The sequence below is a fragment of the Sinohyriopsis cumingii genome, chromosome 18 (genome assembly GCF_028554795.1).
Source record: "Sinohyriopsis cumingii isolate HCF-2022 chromosome 18, ASM2855479v2, whole genome shotgun sequence".
Lineage (NCBI taxonomy): Eukaryota > Metazoa > Mollusca > Bivalvia > Unionida > Unionidae > Sinohyriopsis > Sinohyriopsis cumingii.
The window spans coordinates 13,572,311-13,596,241 of record NC_142978.1 but is presented as its reverse complement, the minus strand read 5'-3'; the positions used below and the strand labels follow the sequence as shown (position 1 = coordinate 13,596,241).

The 23,931-nt window shown below is 34.3% G+C and overlaps 1 protein-coding gene across 1 annotated transcript in view; it reads left to right on the top strand.

The window, feature by feature from the left end:
- Positions 1–23,931, top strand: part of LOC149776125 (polypeptide N-acetylgalactosaminyltransferase 11-like) — a 96,872-nt gene that overhangs the window by 23,750 nt on the left and 49,191 nt on the right. The window contains exons 2-6 of the mRNA XM_089942379.1: positions 3,761–4,304; positions 7,709–7,790; positions 14,085–14,251; positions 19,801–19,931; positions 20,335–20,579. Coding sequence (XP_089798505.1) covers positions 3,974–4,304; positions 7,709–7,790; positions 14,085–14,251; positions 19,801–19,931; positions 20,335–20,579 — 956 coding nt within the window. The 5' untranslated portion in view covers positions 3,761–3,973. The remainder of the gene's footprint in view (positions 1–3,760; positions 4,305–7,708; positions 7,791–14,084; positions 14,252–19,800; positions 19,932–20,334; positions 20,580–23,931) is intronic.

The following is a 23,931-nucleotide window of genomic DNA, read 5'->3' as shown; positions in this document are numbered from 1 at the left end:
TTAAATTTTATGTGAGCAAAAGCTATACTACTACCATTCTAAGTTACAGTGAGAAACTTAAATGATTTAAAAAATTACTGCAAATCGGTCCTTTAGAAATTGGTTAGTGATTGAACCAATCACAGTAATAAAATCTCTAGCTTCTTCTGTGCTTCTCCATTATTATATGTACCCTCCAGTCCCTCCAAGCAAAACCATACAGAATCTTCAGAGTCTTTTTTTAAACTTCCTTTGGAGTAAAATTTGCATTCTAGTCAGTCACTGTCAAGATGGTGGGCAGAAGGTGTCTCACATTCTCATTTTGACATGTACTTAAGATCACATGGATGAACAGAAATTATTTGATCCACCAAGTTATTCACCATGGACATGTTTCTTTACAGACACATTTGAGAAACATTGCTGGAACAGGGTTTTTTTTTCTCAAAGAAAGAAAGCCTTCCATAGTTCCACATATGTTTGAAAGTTTTTGGAAAGAATGATTTTGCATGGTTCAAATTAGATGACCACAACCCCTGAATTTCTTTTAATAATGCTACTCTGGAATAAAACGTTTATTAAGATAAATAGTACTGTAATCTTTGGAGGACATGGTATGAACAGTCTATAGTTTTTATTATTGGCATAATTCAGGAAGAAAGATAGCAGATTCCCTGTATGCAGTGAGTTCATAAACAAATTTCATATCAGTATTAATTTTTTAGAATTCTGTGGAGTAACTTATGCAATACAAGGAGCTTGGAAAAAGTTCTGTTGGAAATGTAAAGAAAAGAATCGTATCTACTTAAAAATTTAAGTTATCTCAGGAAGCAGGACAAAATTGCTAAATCATTTTGTAAGCTATAACTGTAGAAAATAAAGGAGATTCCAGTTAAAATGAAAAATAAAATTTAAAAAAATAAATTTGTTCACCTGAAGATTGGGAATCAATACTTTTATGTATCATAATACATATCGACCTAGTTTTCAGTACAATGTTGTTCCTAGAATTCTCTGTACTCATAGATTGTTTAAAGTGAAAATATCGGAAATGTTATTATGTACTTTCTGTAACATAGCTGAAGAGAGACTGCTGATTTTGTTTTTAAAATGTCATCTTTTCAAAACATGATTGATAAATTATGTGTACATTCTGAGAAGAAGACATTATGTTAATTTGGATTTATCAAAATATATATTATTTCGAATGTTATTTCTTGTTTATTGCATGCATAGAACAAATAATTTTTTTTATATTCATGTAATCTTCGGCAAGGGCATACAAAGAACTGGATAATGGGAGAGGATTAAAGAATCAGGACTGAGAGCTGTTCAATAATTGTTGATCAAAATATTTCTGGATTGTGATATCAATTCTGGATTGTGATATCAATTCATGGAAATAATTAATTAATATTAGTTCTATATGATATACCAATTTATTCATGTAGCATGGTTTTAAATTACTTAATTTACTCTGCTGTTCTATCCAGAAAATGATGGGTATGATGCACGATCTTCATTATACATATGATATTTTAACACAAAAGATAAATTAAGAAATGTTGTCTTTATCTGTATATGTATATAACTTGACCAATTTAAAATAAAACATTAAATAACAATAATTGTAATGTATTGCAATTCACAAATTTAAAACATTGGTTCTGTTGGTTGAAACCTGATCACGTGTTATTTACTTTTCTACAGTTCATACATTTTAGTATAATCAGTACACATTAGTGGATCATACCATGGTGGGCACATTCTGTTCCAGGATATACAGAGTGAATACAGAAATACGAGTAGTTCATATCATCAGATGAGGTCATATCTCACACATTGCATTGCAGGACATGCAGATCATTTTCCTGGCAGATAAGGTCATGTCTCATACATTGCATTGCAGGACATGCAGATCATTTTCCTGGCAGATAAGGTCATGTCTCATACATTGCATTGCAGGACATGCAGATCATTTTCCTGGCAGATGAGGTCATGTCTCACACATTGCATTGCAGGACATGCAGATCATTTTCCTGGCAGAGGAGGTCATGTCTCATACATAACATTGCAGGATATGCAGATCATTTTCCTGGCAGATAAGGTCATGTCTCACGCAGTGCATTGCAGGACATGCAGATCATTTTCCTGGCAGAGGAGGTCATGTCTCATACATAACATTGCAGGACATGCAGATCATTTTCCTGGCAGATGAGGTCATGTCTCACACAGTGCATTGCAGGACATGCAGATCATTTTCCTGGCAGATGAGGTCATGTCTCACACAGTGCATTGCAGGACATGCAGATCATTTTCCTGGCAGATGAGGTCATGTCTCACACATTGAATTGCAGGACATGCAGATCGTTTTCCTGGCAGATATGGTCATGTCTCACACATTGCATTGCAGGATATGCAGATCATTTTCCTGGCAGATAAGGTCATGTCTCACACAGTGCATTGCAGGATATGCAGATTATTTTCCTGGCAGAGGAGGTCATGTCAAACACATTGAATTGCAGGACATGCAGATCATTTTCCTGGCAGAGGAGGTCATGTCTCACACATTGCATTGCAGGATATGCAGATCATTTTCCTGGCAGATAAGGTCATGTCTCGCACATTGCATTGCAGGACATGCAGATCATTTTCCTGGCAGATAAGGTCATGTCTCACACAGTGCATTGCAGGACATGCAGATCATTTTCCTGGCAGATAAGGTCATGTCTCATACATTGCATTGCAGGACATGCAGATCATTTTCCTGGCAGAGGAGGTCATGTCAAACACATTGAATTGCAGAACATGCAGATCATTTTCCTGGCAGATCTGATATTGCAGTCTGATAAAAAGGCTATTCTGCTGCAACTTGGAATATCGGATTTGTAACTTGGAATATCAGATTTGCAACTTCGAATATCGGATTTGCCAAAATTAAATAGTTCAGTTATACTGTTTTCTGCCCTTTTATTCCAGACACATGTTTATTATTATTTTTCAGACATATTGGTATTAGATTCAGTCATTTTAGTTCAGGCATGAGCAGCCTGTTGCCCGTAGGCCACTAGGCCACATCCTGTCTGTGATCTGGTTTTATTAAGATAAATTCACCTAATTTGGGTAAATTTAAATATCACTAACCAGCCTGCACCTGGAAGAAGTTGCTCATGTTTGTTTTAGTTTATTTTCAACTTATCAATATATATCTTGTTTACATTTTTGTGTTTGTTCTTGTTTTTGAAAGTCTGCCTTGAAAAGGATGCATAGATCTCAAAAGCACTTGGCCAGTTCTTTTGGCTTCTGGCTTTTTGCACTATACTTTGTGTATAGAGCAAAATGACATGCATGTACGTTATTTGATTTTGATATCCACCATTTATTTTCATACAGGTTCTGTATCCTTCAACAAGTCAGGTCGGAATTACATTTTTTTAATGCCAGCATGTACAGAATCACATTGTTTAATTCAAATCCATACAGAATTACATTTTTTTATACAAATCCATACAGAATTACATTTTTTCTACTAGTCAGTACAGATTGACATATTTTCTTTAAGTCAGGTCAGAATTACATTTTTTTTATACCAGCAAGTACTGAATGACATTTTTTATACAAATCCATACAGAATTACATTTTTTTTTTCTACAAGTCAGGACAGATTGACATATTTTCTACAAGTCAGGACAGATTGACATATTTTCTACAAGTCAGTACATTATTACATTTATTCAACAAGTCAATACAGAATTACATTATTTTATTCTTCTGTTTTCAGATTAATTCAGTAGGCTGTGTAATGTAATCATTAGCGAGAACAACAGATGTGAAGCAAGCGAGTATAATCTCAGGGAGACAATGGAGCAAAGAGGATTAGATGCCCTTCCTATTAGCTTATGCATAGTTTATAGTCTTCCAAAACATTTCAAATTATTCTTCCCATACATTGAACTTAACTAGTCTATCAAATATTTTGAGAGAAAAATTATCCATGATGCGATGGAAAAGCTTCCTGTGTTTTAAAGGTTTACCTCTAATTGTTGGAGTCTTTCTTGTTGGAACTGTGTATGTAATAAATGTGTATGTAATACACTACAGTCTGCAGCTTTCATCGGATGGCATATCACCACGACCCAGATTAATTTCTGGACGAAAACATGATCCACTGTATTTAGACAAAGATTCAGAATATGGAATGAGAGATTCTCATCAGTATAATGACATTAAGGATCCAGATGGATTGGATACATTTTACGATACATTCAAATTGCAGCTGTTAGGGATAATTAGGACTCCAGAGGACCAAAGGATAAGGGACGAGGGTGAGTACTCCGTAGATATTTGTATGCCTCTTTACTAATATTAAATGGTCATATAGCTTTAATATGTTCCATCCATTTCTGCTCATGTATGATGGTGATGATGAAATTTCTGACTAATATCTAGGCCAGGGTAATTTCTGACTAATATCTAGGCCAGGGTAATTTCTGATTAATATCTAGGCCAGGGCATATTCTGTCTAATATCTAGGCCAGGGTAATTTCTGACTAATATCTAGGCCAGGGTAATTTCTGATTAATATCTAGGCCAGGGTAATTTCTGACTAATATCTAGGCCAGGGTAATTTTTGACTAATATCTAGGCCAGGGTAATTTCTGACTAATATCTAGGCCAGGGCACATTCTGTCTAATATCTAAGCAAGGGTAATTTCTGACTAATATCTAGGCCAGCTCAGTTTAAGTTTAGATGTGCAGTTCTCTGTCATATCCTACAACTTTGACATGGTTCATCATTTTAAATGTGGTTACAAATTTATGGATGATTACCCACATTTGTGGAAGGCTATTGTCTGTGATTGGTATGTTACCTTATTTCAACCCAGCTCAAGAGAAGAAGAAAAGATTGGATCAAAGAAAATGAGCAGACACTGCAAATCACTTGATGGAATCGGTCTATCAAGAGATTTTTACACACATTTTTTTATATAATGGTGATGATGATTTATATATTTTAGTGTGGAAAGTGTTATATAATGTTGACCTGTTCCATTCATCTGTACATACCGTTACATATGATGATGATATAGATTTTAGTGTGGAAAGTGTTATATAATGATGGTGATATAGATTTTAGTGTGGAAAGGGTTATATAATGATGGTGATATAGATTTTAGTGTGGAAAGGGTTATATAATGATGATGATAAAGATTTTAGTGTGGAAAGGGTTATATATTGTTGACCTGTTCCATCCATCTGTACATACCGGTACATATAATGATGATGATACAGATTTTAGTGGGGAAAGGGTTATATAATGTTGACCTGTTCCATCCATCTGTACATACCGGTACATATGATGATAATATAGATTTTAGTGTGGAAGTGGTTCTATGGTGTTCATCTTGTGTCCTTCTGTGCATACATATGCTTGGTTTGGTTTTGTGTTGGATCATTTTTCCATAAATACATTATTTATTCAAAAATGCCTCTGTTGATGATGATGGTGATGATAATTGTGATGATGATGATGATGATGATGATGGGGAAGTTATATTTATAAACTGCTCTAAATCATGACTGTTTAGTAAATTAACTGTTTCAAAATGTGGAATTTTAAAATTGAAATTTGACTAAAATGCAAGATTTACTCGGAGAAAACAAAAATCCAGAATATGAAAGTGAAGACAGTTACAGAGCTTGAAATTAGGCATTGCCTGAGGTAATATAGTAAACTTACTACAAGTCAGTTTCATAATTTTGATTGTCCTCTTGTCCTTTAGAAATCTTGTTAACTTAATAATGTTCAGAAAACTCTGTAAGTAACTTCAAAGGCATTTTATATTAATGATGTAAGTTAATGTTCTTTTTGGGTCAGAGGCATTTGGTGTTCATGATGCAAGTCAGTGTTCTGTTTGTTTCAAAGGCATCAATTAGTGTTCATGATGCAAGTCAGTGTTCTGTTTGTCTCAAAGGCATCGATTAGTGTTCATGATGCAAGTCAGTGTTCTGTTTGTCTCAAAGGCATCAGTTAGTGTTCATGATGCAAGTCAGTGTTCTGTTTGTCTCAAAGGCATCAATTAGTGTTCATGATGCAAGTCAGTGTTCTGTTTGTCTCAAAGGCATCGATTAGTGTTCATGATGCAATTCAGTGTTCTGTTTGTCTCAAAGGCATCAGTTAGTGTTCATGATGCAAGTCAGTGTTCTGTTTGTCTCAAAGGCATCAATTAGTGTTCATGATGCAAGTCTGTGTTCTGTTTGTTTCAAAGGCATCAATTAATGTTCATGATGCAAGTCAGTGTTCTGTTTGTCTCTTAGGCATCAATTAGTGTTCATGATGCAAGTCAGTGTTCTGTTTGTCTCAAAGGCATCAATTATTATGCATGAGGCAAGTCAGTGTTCTGTTTGTCTCAAAGGCATCAATTATTATGCATGAGGCAAGTCAGTGTTCTGTTTGTCTCAAAGGCATCAATTATTATGCATGAGGCAAGTCAGTGTTCTGTTTGTCTCAAAGGCATCAATTAGTGTTCGTGATACAAGGCCATGTTCTGTTTGTCTCAAAGGCATCAATTAGTGTTCGTGATGCAAGGCCGTGTTCTGTTTGTCTCAGAGGCATCAATTAGTGTTCATGATGCAAGGCAGTGTTCTGTTTGTCTCAAAGGCATCAATTAATGTTCATGATGCAAGTCAGTGTTCTGTTTGTCTCAAAGGCATCAATTAATGTTCATGATGCAAGTCAGTGTTCTGTTTGTCTCAAAGGCATCAATTAATGTTCATGATGCAAGGCAGTGTTCTGTTTGTCTCAAAGGCATCAATTAATGTTCATGATGCAAGTCAGTGTTCTGTTTGTCTCAAAGGCATCAATTATTATTCATGAGGCAAGTCAGTGTTCTGTTTGTCTCAAAGGCATCAATTATTATTCATGAGGCAAGTCAGTGTTCTGTTTGTCTCAAAGGCATCAATTATTATTCATGAGGCAAGTCAGTGTTCTTTTTGTCTCAAAGAAACACTAGTTATATCTTAATTTGTTGAGTAACATGTGGGCGAACTGGTAGTAAACATCATCTTTTTGTTACTAGGAGCTACTATTCTTTCTGGCCAATCCTTGATGTCCCCCCACTTAATGTTAAATTGATGCCCATCTTGTGTAATTGTATATTTAGATCCTGTTTTATCAGTGCATGTAATATTTAATACCTTCATTGATCAGTTGTGTGATGAGTGTATGTAATAGCAAATACAATCAGTGATCATTGTATGTAATACTGAATATCATCAGTGAACAGCATATGTGATTCTAAATACATACATCAGTAATTAGTGTGTGTAATATTGAATACCTTCAGTGATCATTGTACATGTATGTAATATTGCATACCATCAGTGATTAGTGTATCTGATACTGAATAGAATCAGTGATACTTGGTACAATCAGTGATCAGTGTATGCGATACTGAATACAGTACAGTGATCAGTGTATGCAATACTGAATACAATTAGTGATCAGTGTATGTGATACTGAATACAATCGGTGATCAGTGCATGTGATACTGAATACAATCGGTGATCAGTGCATGTGATACTGAATACAATTAAAATCGGCAAGGGTTGATGTTGATTATAATAGGGCAGAAAATACATGCATTAAATAATGACAATGGAACCTTTTGAAATGTTGAATTTTCTCATGCCATAGTTACAGTGCCACTGTCTTGTACATTTTTTGCAGGCTATAGAGAACATGCTTTCAATGAACTCATCAGCTCTCGCCTCAGCTTCCACCGCAAACTACCAGACAGTCGACATAAACTGTAAGTTAAATTACAAATAATAATACAGCAGTGAATATTGAAAATCAATACCATAAATCAGATATTAATTGGTATAACAGGTGGTGAGTTTAGCCTGAGATTTGCAAAAAAAATTTGACAGATCCATGGCAATAAAACCTTGAATCATTGCAATGATGATAACACTGATGTAGGATGTTGCTTCATACATAAATTTCCCATGACTGTTAAAGTTTTAAACTGGCATACTCCATGACTCAAGCTTGCCTGCAGTTGCCCAGGGCATCAGATAATGAAAGTGACATTTACATTCTGCACCCTTAATAAAAAAAACAATGTGGGTATGTGAGAAATCTTGCCAGTAGCTTCTCATGGGTCGGTGGCTCTTTTGTGTTTTTTTCCCAGGTTCTTCCTCCATCATTAATACTGGCCGCCATGTATAGCCTATCATGTGTTGAAAAATGGCGTTAAACCCCACAACATCAGCAACAACAACTTGATAAAAAATTCAAACCAATATTAATAAATCTTGTATTAAATAACAGAAAACATGTATGATTTCTATAATGCAACCGATTTTTACATTTCATATGAGCTTGCTATCTATAGAGGGAAAATAAGGTTTTAAGAGATTAATATAAAGTTTCTGTTAAGCAGCTTGCCACAGAGGGAGTCAGGCAGCTGGCTATAGAGGGACAGTTGGGTTCAAGGTAAAATATTATGAAGTTTTAGTCAGACAGCTGACTATAGAGGGACAGTAAGGTTTTAAGTAAAAGGTTATAGGTTTCAGTGAGACAGCTGACTATAGCGATACAGTAAGATTTTAGGTAAAGGATTATGAAGTTTCAGTCAGGCAGCTGGCTATAGAGGGACAGTAAGATTTTAGGTAAACGATTATGAAGTTTCAGTCAGGCAGCTGGCTATAGAGGGACAGTAAGGTTTTAGGTAAAGGATTATGAAGTTTCAGTCGGGCAGCTGGCAGTAGAATGAAAATAGGATCCTAGATTAACAGTATAAAGTTTCAGAGGGACAACAGTGTATTGTGTAAACATTATGAAGTTTCAGCCAAACAGCACACTATAGAGGGACAACAGGGTATTATGTCAACATTATGAAGTTTCAGCCAGACGGCTGGCAAATACAGGGACAGTAGGGTAGTTAAACTTATGAATATTTCAGCCACGCCATCAGCTATACATTGTACAGTGGTTTTATTGATAAATTTATTAACTAGGTGAAGCATAGTTGTGTAGTGATCATTGAAATAACAACTGAGGTATTTTTGCAACAACATGATGCATTGCAGCATTGACTTTGCAAAGAATCAGAATTAATAATCTATCATCAGTGTCTTTAGTAAGTTAATCATATATCAATGTGCAAAGAATCATGGTTCCATGATGTCATCGGTCAGTGATTGCTGATAATTTGATGCAGCCTCACTGGCCTCTTGCATGTCCTCTAACCTTTTATCAGTTTCTGCTAATTGTGCTGGCTGAGTCATTATGGTATTACTGACAGGTTTTCTGGCATTATATTATTTATCATGGTCATTTACATTATTACGTGAAATGCATGTACATGAGAGACATTTGCGTCTACATGCAAGATACTTGTGTTATCTGCCAGTCAAGTCCATTGTGAGGAAAGTATATGGGTCTCAAGTGACTCATGCAGATATATTCTGAAAGTCATCCTGAGTAGTTAGAGCCACATGAAAATTTGCAAGTCCATGCTTGTCAGTGCCATGAAACATCAACATGTTGCAGTTGTCCCAAATCACTTTAGGCATGTGTGCAGTGTGAAGCAGAAAAATTCATGTTTTTGAAAACTTCTGGTTCCTGACTTTCCAGGTCTAAAAAGATGTTGCCAGCTGTGATATACTGCATTAACAAAAGCTACATGGAGCATTATGGAAGAAATACCCAAATGAAAAACATCTATGGATACAACTATTGCGTATCTGGAACATAGCTGGATACATGACTGGACTCAAACAATCAACTACGACCCAGACAAGAATGTATAAGCTGCGTTGATGCTTGTTACTGACTTGATCTTGTTACTGACTTGATCTTGTTTGTATCAATGTGCTGATATGGATCTGATCCATGACTTGAATGAGATGAATCCTACACCTGGAGAAAGAATTGCCAGATGGCTCATTAAGGGAGACATGAAGGCTACGATTGCACTAGGAGGCTCTGTCTCCCAAGGACGATGTTTTCTCATTGGAGTTAAAGCACATTGATGTAAGCAGGAATATTTACAGTCTGCTCGGTTGTTTGAATGGCATTGCTGCTGTTGAAAAGTTAGTGAGCTCCATGCTGCTTACTGGCTTGAGAATGCTTATCCGAACAAGCTAAGTGATAAATTAACCAACCCACACCAAACAAAATTTTCCTAGGGATGTTTTGATTTGAGAATGCCCAATGAAGTTCGTCAGTCAGATCTTTTTTTTCTCCTGCATAATTACTGAGTATGGAGAGACACGTATACAAGTATGCATTAACCATTGCAGATGTTGCCAGCAGATACAAGTATGCATTAACCATTGCAGATGTTGCCAGCAGATACAAGTATGCATTAACCATTGCATATGTTGCCAGCAGATACAAGTATGCATTAACCATTGCAGATGTTGCCAGCAGATACAAGTATGCATTAACCATTGCAGATGTTACCAGCAGACACAAGTATGCATTAACCATTGCATATGTTGCCAGCAGACACAAGTATGCATTAACCATTGCATATGTTGCCAGCAGATACAAGTATGCATTAACCATTGCATATGTTGCCAGCAGATACAAGTATGCATTAACCATTGCATATGTTGCCAGCAGATACAAGTATGCATTAACCATTGCAGATGTTGCCAGCAGATACAAGTATGCATTAACCATTGCATATGTTGCCAGTAGATACAAGTATGCATTAACCATTGCATATGTTGCCAGCAGATGCAAGTATGCATTAACCATTGCAGATGTTGCCTATTTCTTAAGAATATCAGAGATGGCTTCAACACTTAGAATTTAAAAAGAAGAAATTGTCACATCTTGAATTCTTGGAAATTTCTCTTGGACAATTAAGCATCACTCCCATCAAAGAACTCTTGTAAAGAAATATTGTGATGTTTTTATCTATAAATTTATTTCAAGATTCCTAATTGTTGACAGTTAATGTGACTTACTGTTTTATATATTTTGGAATTAGACAAAATGCTTTATTTTATTAGGACTTATACTGTTTACTATAATGTAATCATCGTTTTTGTCTATAAAGATAACATAAAACAACTTCATTTATTGCTAATATGTATATTTGCTTGTGTGTTGATATTTGGCTACAAAGTTTTGTTTCCAATATACTGAAATTAAGGTTCACTAACAATTAATGGCATTAATAAATTGTTTTATAATATTTAAACTGAGAGTTGTTTTGTGGTAGTAATTATTTGATAACATTGCTTTTTATCTTGTTTTATGCATGTTCCATGTGTGACTAATTGGTCATACCAAAAATCTGTCCTGTGGAAATTGACAAATATCTCTGTCTGAACTGACAAACATACATACAAAAAAAGTTAATGTCTAAATCAGTGCCTGTGGGGAAAAAAATAAGGAGCAGATTGTTACAGATTGTCTCTCAAGTCTAGCTGAGCTATGTCTTATCAATATTGATTTCAAGTTTGATAAAGTCAGACAAAATAAAAATCTTAGTTGCATATGTACTGTATATATTTGCTTATAACTCAGTTCCAGCTGCAAACATCAAAGATCTGGATCAGCTGTTGCATAATGTGCATGCAAATAAGGGTCTGTCTTGTTGATTTATCCAAAAACTGCGTAGACCCAGATCTGTGCATTATGCTGTGGCAGATCTGGGTTTATTTAGTTTGCAGTTTTAAAAGCAAATATATTTGGTATCTGCCAATAGGCATCCTTCTATTTTTGCATGCAAAACTGCATAAAGTAGGCAGATGACACCATAATGATAAATGTTCACGTTTAATGTTTTGTGTTTGGGTGCTCAGCATTTAGTGATGATTAAGAATTTCTTGGGGATCCAGATCACGTATATTCTGATACAGTAGAATGATTAAAGTAAGATGCACTATAAAGCTGTACCGATTAATTGTCCATACTAATAATTGGGCCGATTATTGGAACAGTCAGTATCGGCAGAAATAATTGGTGCCAACGTAAAAAAAATTCCAAAATATAATCATAACATTCATCTTGACATGGCTTGAATTTTAAATCAGAATTAAATAATGGAAATTAAGGAATAAACATTTGATTTGTGGGTTAATTTGAAAGACAGTATATTCTTAAAAGTAAATACTTTTTAACATGCTTGCTGTAAACTACCGCTGATAGTCTGCACACAGTAAATTATCAATGCATGCACTCATCCCTGTCACAGCAGTCAACCAGCCAATGAAGCCTCGTGTGTCTGTTGAACTTCCAGCATACACATTACAGGGATGGTCCTGGCTTTTAAAAAGTTGTCACCCAAAAAATCGCCAATCTCAATATTTTGTTGCCAATTTTCAAAAAATGTCGCCAGAATAAGTAGTGAATATTTTTCCAAGACTATTAATGTAATAGTCAGTGAAAATTGAAAAAGATGGGATAGTTATTACTTTATTGCAATACAGCCATAATATTACAAATAAAAATCATTAAATGGCTGGGGCCCCGAGTGGCCAAGTGGTCTAAAGTGCTCTCCATTACGGATTACTGCCATCTCACCTCTGTCTGCGTGGGTAAAGAGTCTCGGATTCAGTCAACGTGTGTATGTGAGAAGGCTTGCCAGTAGCTTCTCATGGATCGGTGGTTCTTTCTGGGGGTTTTCCCGGGTTCTTCCTCCACTATTAACACTGGTCGCCATTTATAGCATATCGTGTGCTGAAAAATGGCGTTAAACCCTACAACAGCAACAGCAACAACAACATTAAATGACTGTTTTGCACTACTAACATGGTCTTTGCATTGCGCATCACCTTTAGTGCATAGGTCTAACTGTTGTCACCTGAAATAAACGCATTATCAAATGTAAAATATCTACTTTTCTAGAGTCTCTTTTTTTAATAGAAATGTCAGGTATTAAGCAAATCTATATTATGTATATTATTTTCCAAATAATAGTTTTGTAAGAAACTATATTTAGATAATGACATTTTAATACTAAAAGATAAGTGACGTATAATGCGACCGTCGATTTCACGCATTCAGGAATTAAATGCCCCCCCTCCCACTTTTATGGCTAGCTTCACAAAATACTTCTCCGTCAACCAGAAGTTCAGAAATGTATTTTTGCCGCGCTTTACATGCTTTGCTTGTTTATGAGTGAATTGCTTCCTAAATCCCTGGAATGATCACTGAATGCTGTAGATTTTGTCTCGACAAGCAAATTATGATCTCCATTCCCACCAATGAAACTTACACGTGTCAAATTGACCTAGCATTACTGTACTGTATATATAAGCATTGATTACCACCATTAAATTAAAAGAAGGAATGAAGAAACATATCACAGAGCATATGTGCCCCCCAAAAACTAATTTGGAATAAATATAGTAAAGCGTTTTATTTGCATATATGACTAATTTGGAATAAATATGTTATTATGTAAAGAGTTTTATTTGCATACATGAGTTAACAATAAGAAATAAGGTGGGATATAAAATGTGGGAAATAGTTATCACATGTATGGTAGCTTGAGATCACATTTGAACTGTTAACATAAATCTGCACCCATTTTAGGCCATTGTTAGGTATAACAAAAATAGGGCATGGTTTACTGGTCAATGAATTACTAGTGCTTTCACTAACTGTAGAACAGGCAGTTTCTTGAAATAATCGGTCTTATAATCAGTATCGGCAATTTTAGTAATTGGCTATATGCTGTATCCATATAATTGGCAAAAAGTGACATCGGTACAGCTTTAATTCACTCTGTTCTGCAGAAATACTACATTGTCGTGATTCTGTATTTGTTTGTCTTTTAGTAGTTAATTAAATTGACAAGATGAGCTTCAATATTTTCATACGGACAGTAATCTCTGCCTATTTGTTATATTTTACATCTGCTAAAAAATGGTTGCAGAGCTTAGCTAAGTTGTGCATCTTATTTTGATGTTTCATTGGTATTAGAAACTTCAAGATCAGAGTCATTTGGAATCTTATAAATTTTGTAAAGTTATGGATTATACAACTTAGAAAAAAAGAGGTGAAAGGTTGACATTTAGTGCTAAGGCATGTCTGTAGATTAAATTTTGTGTAAACCTTTTTTTTTAAATTGCAGATGTGAATCTGTTACATACCAGTCAGATCTTCCTCAGGCAAGTGTCATCATCTGTTTCTACAACGAAGCATGGTCAGCCCTCCTACGCACTGTTCACTCTGTTATTGACAGAACACCACCTCATCTACTTTACGAGATCATTTTGGTTGATGATTACAGCCAAAATGGTATGTAGGAGTAAAGCTAGTTTTGGTTGATGATTACAGCCAAATGGTATGTAGGAGTAAAGGTAGTTTTGGTTGATTACATTACAGCCAAAATGGTGTATAGAGGTAAAGGTAGTTTTGGTTAATTACATTACAGCCAAAACGGTGTATAGGAGTAAAGCTAGTTTTAGTTGATGATTACAGCCAAAATGGTGTATAGGGGTAAAGGTAGTTTTGGTTGATTACATTACAGCTAAAATGGTATGTAGGAGTAAACAAGGTTTTGGTTGATTACATTACAGCCAAAATGGTATGTAGGAGTAAAGCTAATTTTGGTTGATGATTACAGCCAAATGGTATGTAGGAGTAAAGGTAGTTTTGGTTGATTACATTACAGCCAAAATGGTGTATAGAGGTAAAGGTAGTTTTGGTTAATTACATTACAGCCAAAACGGTGTATAGGAGTAAAGCTAGTTTTAGTTGATGATTACAGCCAAAATGTTGTATAGGGGTAAAGGTAGTTTTGGTTGATTACATTACAGCTAAAATGGTATGTAGGAGTAAACATGGTTTTGGTTGATTACATTACAGCTAAAATGGTATGTAGGAGTAAACATGGTTTTGGTTGATTACATTACAGCCAAAATGGTATGTAGGAGTAAAGTTTGTTTTGGTTGATAATTGCAACAAAATAGTGTATAGAGGTAAAAATAGGTTTGGTTGATGATTACAGCCAAAATGGTATGTAGGAGTAAACATGGGTTTGGTTGATTAAATTACAGCCAAAGTGGTATGTAGGAGTAAAGTTAGTTTTGGTTGATGATTACAGCCAAAATGTTGTAATGGGGTAAAACTAGTTTTGGTTGATGGTTACAGCCAAAATGGTGTATAGAGGTAAAGCTAGTTTTAGTTGATGATTACAGCCAAAATAGTGTATAGGGGTAAATCTAGTTTTAGTTGATGATTACCACCAAAATAGTGTATAAGGTAAAGCTAGTTTTAGTTTATGATTACAGCCAGAAATGGTGTATAGGGGTAAATCTAGTTTTAGTTGATGATTACAGCCAAAATAGTGTATATGGGTAAATCTAGTTTTAGTTGATGATTACCACCAAAATAGTGTATAAGGTAAAGCTAGTTTTAGTTGATGATTACAGCCAAAAATGGTGTATAGGGGTAAAGATTCTTGTTCCTGTCAAGTACTTGCAAAGTTTGAAACAAAATTTGACATTTATAGCTTCTGCAACAACTATGAAGGTTAATATAGGGGTGCTTTAACTGACTGTTTCCTTAAATATTTATCAATTTTCAAAGAATTGATGTCACATGAAGTATCAGTACTGCTTTTCTGTGAAGGCAAAATTAAACACTTTACTGTCCTCTGAAAGCTAACATACAATTGCAACATCCTCATCCTTTTCCATTGCATGCTAGAAAGAACTCATATGTAAATAATGACCAATTTTAACTTCCTTAAAGCCCATAATAGAATTTACATTACAATAACTTCATAACATCACGATAAATAGATTACATCATCAGTAACAGCAATGCAGAAAATAGTTGCAGACAATTAAAACTTAAGTGTTTCTTGAATTTTTTTTCACTACAAAGTTGCAGGAATAACATTAAAATTTAAATGTGCAGATAATTCATTGATTGTTGAAATGTTGAGTGTTATATTCAAGACCTATCGTGTTTTAAAACTCCATTCCTCACACATATAGCCATGTTCAAAACTTATCAAATTTGGGAAGTATCATTACAATTACCTCCGGGTCTCTGATGTTGAAATTATTAGGCTCGCTTCAAAAAGAGACAATGTTCTGAATAATATAATGCGCTGGCAAACTTTTAGTCTTTGAAATTAGTTCCGAGGTCCAAAATAGAAACAGTTATCATAAAAACATTAAAAAACTCATCTTTTACCTTGAGAGATTAATGGTAAACTGATGTTAAGCTCAGTATTTTGTTAATATTCAGTGGAATTTGGAACCAGTCTATTGTTTGTCCTAGTGGGAGAAAGCAGAAGTTTCTGAATGAAAACAAGTTCCATCATTATATAATCCCTCAACAAAAGGGGGCTTGTGTTTAAATAAAGATTTATCTTTAAGAATAGTTTATCAGCTTGGGAGAAGGCTAGTGATGAAATATGGAATCATTTTTTAGCTCACCTTTATGAAATAGAGGTAAGCTATTGTAACAGTATTACCTCCAGCATAGACATCAGTTTTGGTGATGGTATCAAAATTGGCACAGATAAAAACATACATATGTACATCCGCAGTCAGTGTCAACCATTCTTTCCTTCTAGGTCCTAGTCAGCAGTTTGATGTGGGTTTCATACTACCTGCCCCCAAGGTAGTCAATTAAAAAAGTACAAACATGTACCTTAGTTGTACATTCTTACTGAAGTTTTTGTGTTAGCACATTTTATTTGTACACTATTATAATTACTATTATACCCAGAATTTTGAAACTTGATGAAAGTATGCATCTTGATGAGTACTACACACTCATCACAAATGTAGGTCACTGTAACTTGTGTCTCATTCTTTACTGACTTTGGTTAATTATTTTTGTTTAAGTTTATTTATCAAGCTGTTTATGATAGAATCATCAGACTATGTGATTGTGTGTATCTCAGTTAGTACCACACTATTACCACAAAGAAAGGTCACTGTGGCCTACATATAACATATGACTGGCTTAGGTTTAATCTTTTTGTGTTCAGCTCAGGTATTTTTTTTCTCACCCTGTATAGATACTACTATATCTAGATTCATGAAAGTTGGTGAGAGGATACATCTTTTTTGAGTAATACACCCTCATCACAAAAGTAGGTTACTGTGGCCAATATTTCATGCTTCATTGTCTTTGGTTAAGCTGTGTTTTTAGTTTAATTCTCATGTTCTGTTAATGCTATACTCATCAAATTAGATGATTGTACATGTACATGACCTACATTTCACATCTTACTGGTTTAGGTTAAGGTTTTGAATTGATCTCAAATAGGGTTTAGCAACATGTATACTGTCATACCTAGATATACGGTTTAGCAACATGTATACTGTCATACCTAGATATACAGTTTAGCAACATGTATACTGTCATACCTAGATATACGGTTTAGCAACATGTATACTGTCATACCTAGATATATGGTTTAGCAACATGTATACTGTCATACCTAGATATATGGTTTAGCAACATGTATACTGTCATACCTAGATATATGGTTTAGCAACATGTATACTGTCATACCTAGATATATGGTTTAGCAACATGTATACTGTCATACCTAGATATATGGTTTAGCAACATGTATACTGTCATACCTAGATATATGGTTTAGCAACATGTATACTGTCATATCTAGATATACGGTTTAGCAACATGTATACTGTCATACCTAGATATACAGTTTAGCAACATGTATACTGTCATACCTAGATATACGGTTTAGCAACATGTATACTGTCATACCTAGATATACGGTTTAGCAACATGTATACTGTCATACCTAGATTCTCAAAGCTTGATGAGGGAATACCAACCACATTATGTGGCCAGAATCCATACCACTGATGAGTCTATATTAGAATTATTCTAGTAGGATGGCCACCCCATAACATGGCCAGCAGTTCGCATGTTAGTGCAGAAAACTATCACATTTACATGCTTGTAAGTGGCCATATAATGGGATTGGCAGTTAAATATCCTACAAATATTTGTTGATTTATAAATTCAACACATTGACATTTGTCCATTGTATCACTGCTGAAAAATTTGATATTAGAAGATTCAAATGAACATCATCATTTGCAGATTCTACAGGAATGAATTGATGATGATAGTTACAACCAGATGTTTGTGACTTGGTTTTATTGACAAGGTGGTTTTACACTTTGATTGATGATTACTAATTATTTATATAATATTGATATACATTTTTTTCACATTTATTCTATAATGTGCATGTCATTTTTAAATGAAAAATGAAATGAAAAAGTAATTATTTACAAATTGGTTTTGATACTTTATGTAATAATTAGTCAAATCTGTTTTGTCTCTCTCTACAAAGGCCATCCATCTTATAAAGCCACTTTTCTGCTGCATAATGGATGGGCTTATAAGAGACTATTACACTTTGTATTATTTTTTCCTCTACTGTCTGATTAGAAAGTATTTTGGTGGCAAAGACATGTTTAAGTCAACCTCAAAATGGAGGAATTGCCGACATCTTTCTAGGTTTTCTGATGAGAAGGTCCGCAATAAATACAGTCAAATTTTAGGATGAGGTGACTCAAACTCTTGAGCTTTCATATTTATTTGAAAGTAGGGCTGAGCACATCACAGAGCTCAACATCCAAGACAAGTGCAATACTGGTTTAATCTATTAGTTGCATTTGTGTATAACATACCTAAATTTGCTTGTTATAGACTTGAGTACAAGGTTAACTTGCTTATAATTCAGTACACATTAATGGCTATTATTTACCTCCCTTATAATTCAGTACACATTAAGGTCACACTGCACAGTTTATCTGGTGAATTTTCATCTGACAATGACCTATTGCAGAAAAATGAGAATAATTTTACACTGAAGATACAAATAAAAACAAACTAATGATTTTTGTAGAAAGCATACATGTGAAATTTTGTCTGCAGTAATCAGGTTAATTCATGATGCAGTGATGGCTTTTATACTGAACTAAGACTGCCACCAACCCCTCTTTTTTACATTCATTTTTGACAGGAAAGAGCTATTTTCCTGTGACAAGGCAACTAAAAGAATCAGTATGTGCCTTATGTATGAATAAAGTTCACTAGTACTTTAACAAATTAGCATACTTTTCATCACCCCTCAACCATCTAGATTTTTAGATATTTACATCTGTAGCAGACACGCGTAAATACATAAGCCAAATCGGAAGCTCATTTGCTGCCCAAGTTATGCATTTGATCTCCAGTGCTCATCTAACTGACAGGCAGTCACCAACAAGCCAACCCATTTCCAAGCCTAACTCAAAGTAAATCTAAACCACACTACAGATTTAGCTTTTGTGTGAATTTATAAATGTTAGGCTTGTGATAATTAGGTTCATGCCTTCTACCTTGAAAATTAGGGAGGTGTCAAAATATGAAACTATCCAATGAGACCTAATGGCTATCATTTACCTCCCTTATAATTCAATACACTATATTGGCTACTATGGTCAGTGTTACAGTGTGGGAGCCCTCAGTCTCTCAAGTTCAGTGAATTACCACTAAATAATCTGTGAGAAGACAGTAATAAATGGACAGATGGATAGAGAGACAGACAGACAGATGGATAGACAATGGGTATCACAGTATCCCTGATGCTTTAGGTGGGAGTGTAGACAGTGACCATAATATGTTTGCAGGTTGTATCAGCAATCCTTCATGGATGTGCATATTTAAAAATAGGAAATACCTGACATTTTTGCTTTCTGCCACAGTTGTTAATGGTGACATATTCCAGGGTGCAGTAATTTAAAAAAAAATTTTGATAAGTTTTCTTGCACTCTTTCTCTACTTCTTTTCAGAACACCTCCATGAAAAAATTGCAGAATACATTTGGAATATTTTACCTCATAAAATTAAATTTGTGCGGACTCCACAACGGCTGGGCCTGATTCGTGCCCGAATGTATGGGGCAAGAATTGCTACAGCTGAGGTATAGTCATGTTTGGTGTATAATAATGAACATTGTCAACAGGCCATGTATATGAAAGAAAATCTGTTTTCTTTTTCCTACTCCTCCTTCATTTCTTCTTTGGTGTAAGTTTTATTCATACCTATATCGATAGCATGACAGGTTCTTACAGCTTGTTCAGCACTCTCTGAATAAGTCACTTGTTGGCATGATGTTATAACATTCCATTAAGAATAGAGCATTTTGTTAAAGAAACACAGATGTGTTAATATTGTAGTCATAGATGTGAAAAATATTAAAATCATCAACTTGTCTGTTATTTTTATAACTATTAGCTGACATTGTCATCATCTTAGCTATCATTATTATCCTATTCATTGTCACCACCATCATCTTAGACGTTGTATAATTTACATTATTTCAGGTTTTAGTCTTTCTGGACAGTCACTGTGAAGTAAATGTCAAGTGGTTGGAGCCACTACTAGGTCGTGTAGCAGAGAATCGTCGGAATGTTGCAATACCTGTGATTGATATTATAAATTCAGACTCTTTTGAGTACGAAGCCTCGCCTCTTGTAAAAGGAGGCTTTAATTGGGGACTGCATTTTAGATGGGACCATTTACCATCTGGATATTTCAATGAAAAGGAAGCTATGATTTTACCCATAGAGTAAGCAGGTTTTTAATTCTTTTTTATTCATATTAGATTTATGTAAGAAGACATTGAATGCTTTCTCTTCAGATAACAAAAGTATCGTGTGCATGGACAGAAAGGCTCTATGCCACTGGGATGCATGAGGAAGGCAGGATGTAACTTGAAAGAGTAATTACAGCTTTTTATGTTGAACAGTAAACAATTTGAAAATATTATGGAAATAGAAACATAGATCAATGACTTCAAATGCATTACGTGATTTTTAAAAAAGAGAACATATTCTACCTTGGATGGGAAGGTCACTATTGTGTCTGTATTTTGTCTAGGTAAGCATTGTTTTTTTAGCTATTTTATTGGCCCAAAACACATTTTCTCCAAAAGTTTGGTTTCTCATCTATCCAAAAGGGTCATAGATACTTAAAGTCTATGTCCAAATAGTCATGTAGGTCATAGATACTTAAAGTTTATGTACAAATAGTCATGTAGGTCATAGATACTTAAAGTCTATGTCCAAATATTCATGTAGGTCATAGATACTTAAAGTCTATGTCCAAATAGTCATGTAGGTCAAAGATACTTAATGTCTGTGTCCAAATAGTCATGTAGGTCATATATACTTAAACTCTATGTCCAAATAGTAATGTAGGTCATACATACTTAAAGTCTATGTCCAAATAGTCATGTAGGTCATATATACTTAAAGTCTATGTCCAAATAGTCATGTAGGTCATACATACTTAAAGTCTGTGTCCAAATAGTCATGTAGGTCATAGATACTTAAAGTCTATGTCCAAATATCATGTAGGTCATAAATACTTAAAGTCTATGTCCAAATAGACATGTAGGTCATATATACTTAATGTCTATGTCCAAATAGTCATGTAGGTCATATATAAAGTCTATGTCCAAATAGTCATGTAGGTCATAGATACTTAAAGTCTATGTCCAAATAGTCATGTAGGTCATATATACTTAATGTCTATGTCCAAATAGTCATGTAGGTCATATATAAAGTCTGTGTCCAAATAGTCATGTAGGTCATAGATACTTAAAGTCTATGTCCAGATATCATGTAGGTCATAAATACTTAAAGTCTATGTCCAAATAGTCATGTAGGTCATAGATACTTAAAGTCTATGTCCAAATAGTCATGTAGGTCATAGATACTTAAAGTCTATGTCCAAATAGTCATGTAGGTCATAGATACTTAAAGTCTATGTCCAAATAGTCATGTAGGTCATATATAAAGTCTATGTCCAAATAGTCATGTAGGTCATATATACTTAAAGTATATGTCCAAATAGTCCTGTAGGTCATAGATACTTAAAGTCTATGTCAAAATAGTTATGTAGGTCATAGATAATTAAAGTCTGTGTCAAAATAGTCATGTAGGTCATAGATACTTAATATCTAGTCCAAATAGTCATGTAGGTCATATATACTTAAAGTCTATGTCAAAATAGTCCTGTAGGTCATCGATACTTAAAGTCTATGTCAAAATAGTCATGTAGGTCATATATACTTAAAGTCTATGTCCAAATAGTCATGTAGGTCATATATACTTAAAGTCTATGTCCAAATAGTCATGTAGGTCATAGATACTTAAAGTCTATGTCCAAATATCATGTAGGTCATAAATACTTAAAGTCTATGTCCAAATAGTCATGTAGGTCATATATACTTAATGTCTATGTCCAAATAGTCATGTAGGTCATATATAAAGTCTATGTCCAAATAGTCATGTAGGTCATATATACTTAAAGTATATGTCCAGATAGTCATGTAGGTCATAGATACTTAAAGTCTATGTCCAAATAGTCATGTAGGTCATAGATACTTAAAGTCTATGTCCAAATAGTCATGTAGGTCATATATACTTAATGTCTATGTCCAAATAGTCATGTAGGTCATATATAAAGTCTATGTCCAAATAGTCATGTAGGTCATAGATACTTAAAGTCTATGTCCAGATATCATGTAGGTCATAAATACTTAAAGTCTATGTCCAAATATCATGTAGGTCATAAATACTTAAAGTCTATGTCCAAATATCATGTAGGTCATAGATACTTAAAGTCTATGTCCAAATATCATGTAGGTCATAGATACTTAAAGTCTATGTCCAAATATCATGTAGGTCATAGATACTTAAAGTCTATGTCCAAATAGTCATGTAGGTCATATATACTTAAAGTCTGTGTCCAGATAGTCATGTAGGTCATAGATACTTAAAGTCTATGTCCAAATAGTCATGTAGGTCATATATAAAGTCTATGTCCAAATAGTCATGTAGGTCATATATACTTAAAGTATATGTCCAAATAGTCCTGTAGGTCATAGATACTTAAAGTCTATGTCAAAATAGTTATGTAGGTCATAGATAATTAAAGTCTGTGTCAAAATAGTCATGTAGGTCATAGATACTTAATATCTAGTCCAAATAGTCATGTAGGTCATATATACTTAAAGTCTATGTCAAAATAGTCCTGTAGGTCATCGATACTTAAAGTCTATGTCAAAATAGTCATGTAGGTCATATATACTTAAAGTCTATGTCCAAATAGTCATGTAGGTCATATATACTTAAAGTCTATGTCCAAATAGTCATGTAGGTCATAGATACTTAAAGTCTATGTCCAAATATCATGTAGGTCATAAATACTTAAAGTCTATGTCCAAATAGTCATGTAGGTCATATATACTTAATGTCTATGTCCAAATAGTCATGTAGGTCATATATAAAGTCTATGTCCAAATAGTCATGTAGGTCATATATACTTAAAGTATATGTCCAGATAGTCATGTAGGTCATAGATACTTAAAGTCTATGTCCAAATAGTCATGTAGGTCATAGATACTTAAAGTCTATGTCCAAATAGTCATGTAGGTCATATATACTTAATGTCTATGTCCAAATAGTCATGTAGGTCATATATAAAGTCTATGTCCAAATAGTCATGTAGGTCATAGATACTTAAAGTCTATGTCCAGATATCATGTAGGTCATAAATACTTAAAGTCTATGTCCAAATATCATGTAGGTCATAAATACTTAAAGTCTATGTCCAAATATCATGTAGGTCATAGATACTTAAAGTCTATGTCCAAATATCATGTAGGTCATAGATACTTAAAGTCTATGTCCAAATATCATGTAGGTCATAGATACTTAAAGTCTATGTCCAAATAGTCATGTAGGTCATATATACTTAAAGTCTGTGTCCAGATAGTCATGTAGGTCATAGATACTTAAAGTCTATGTCCAAATAGTCATGTAGGTCATAAATACTTAAAGTCTATGTCCAAATAGTCATGTAGGTCATAGATACTTAAAGTCTATGTCCAAATAGTCATGTAGGTCATAGAT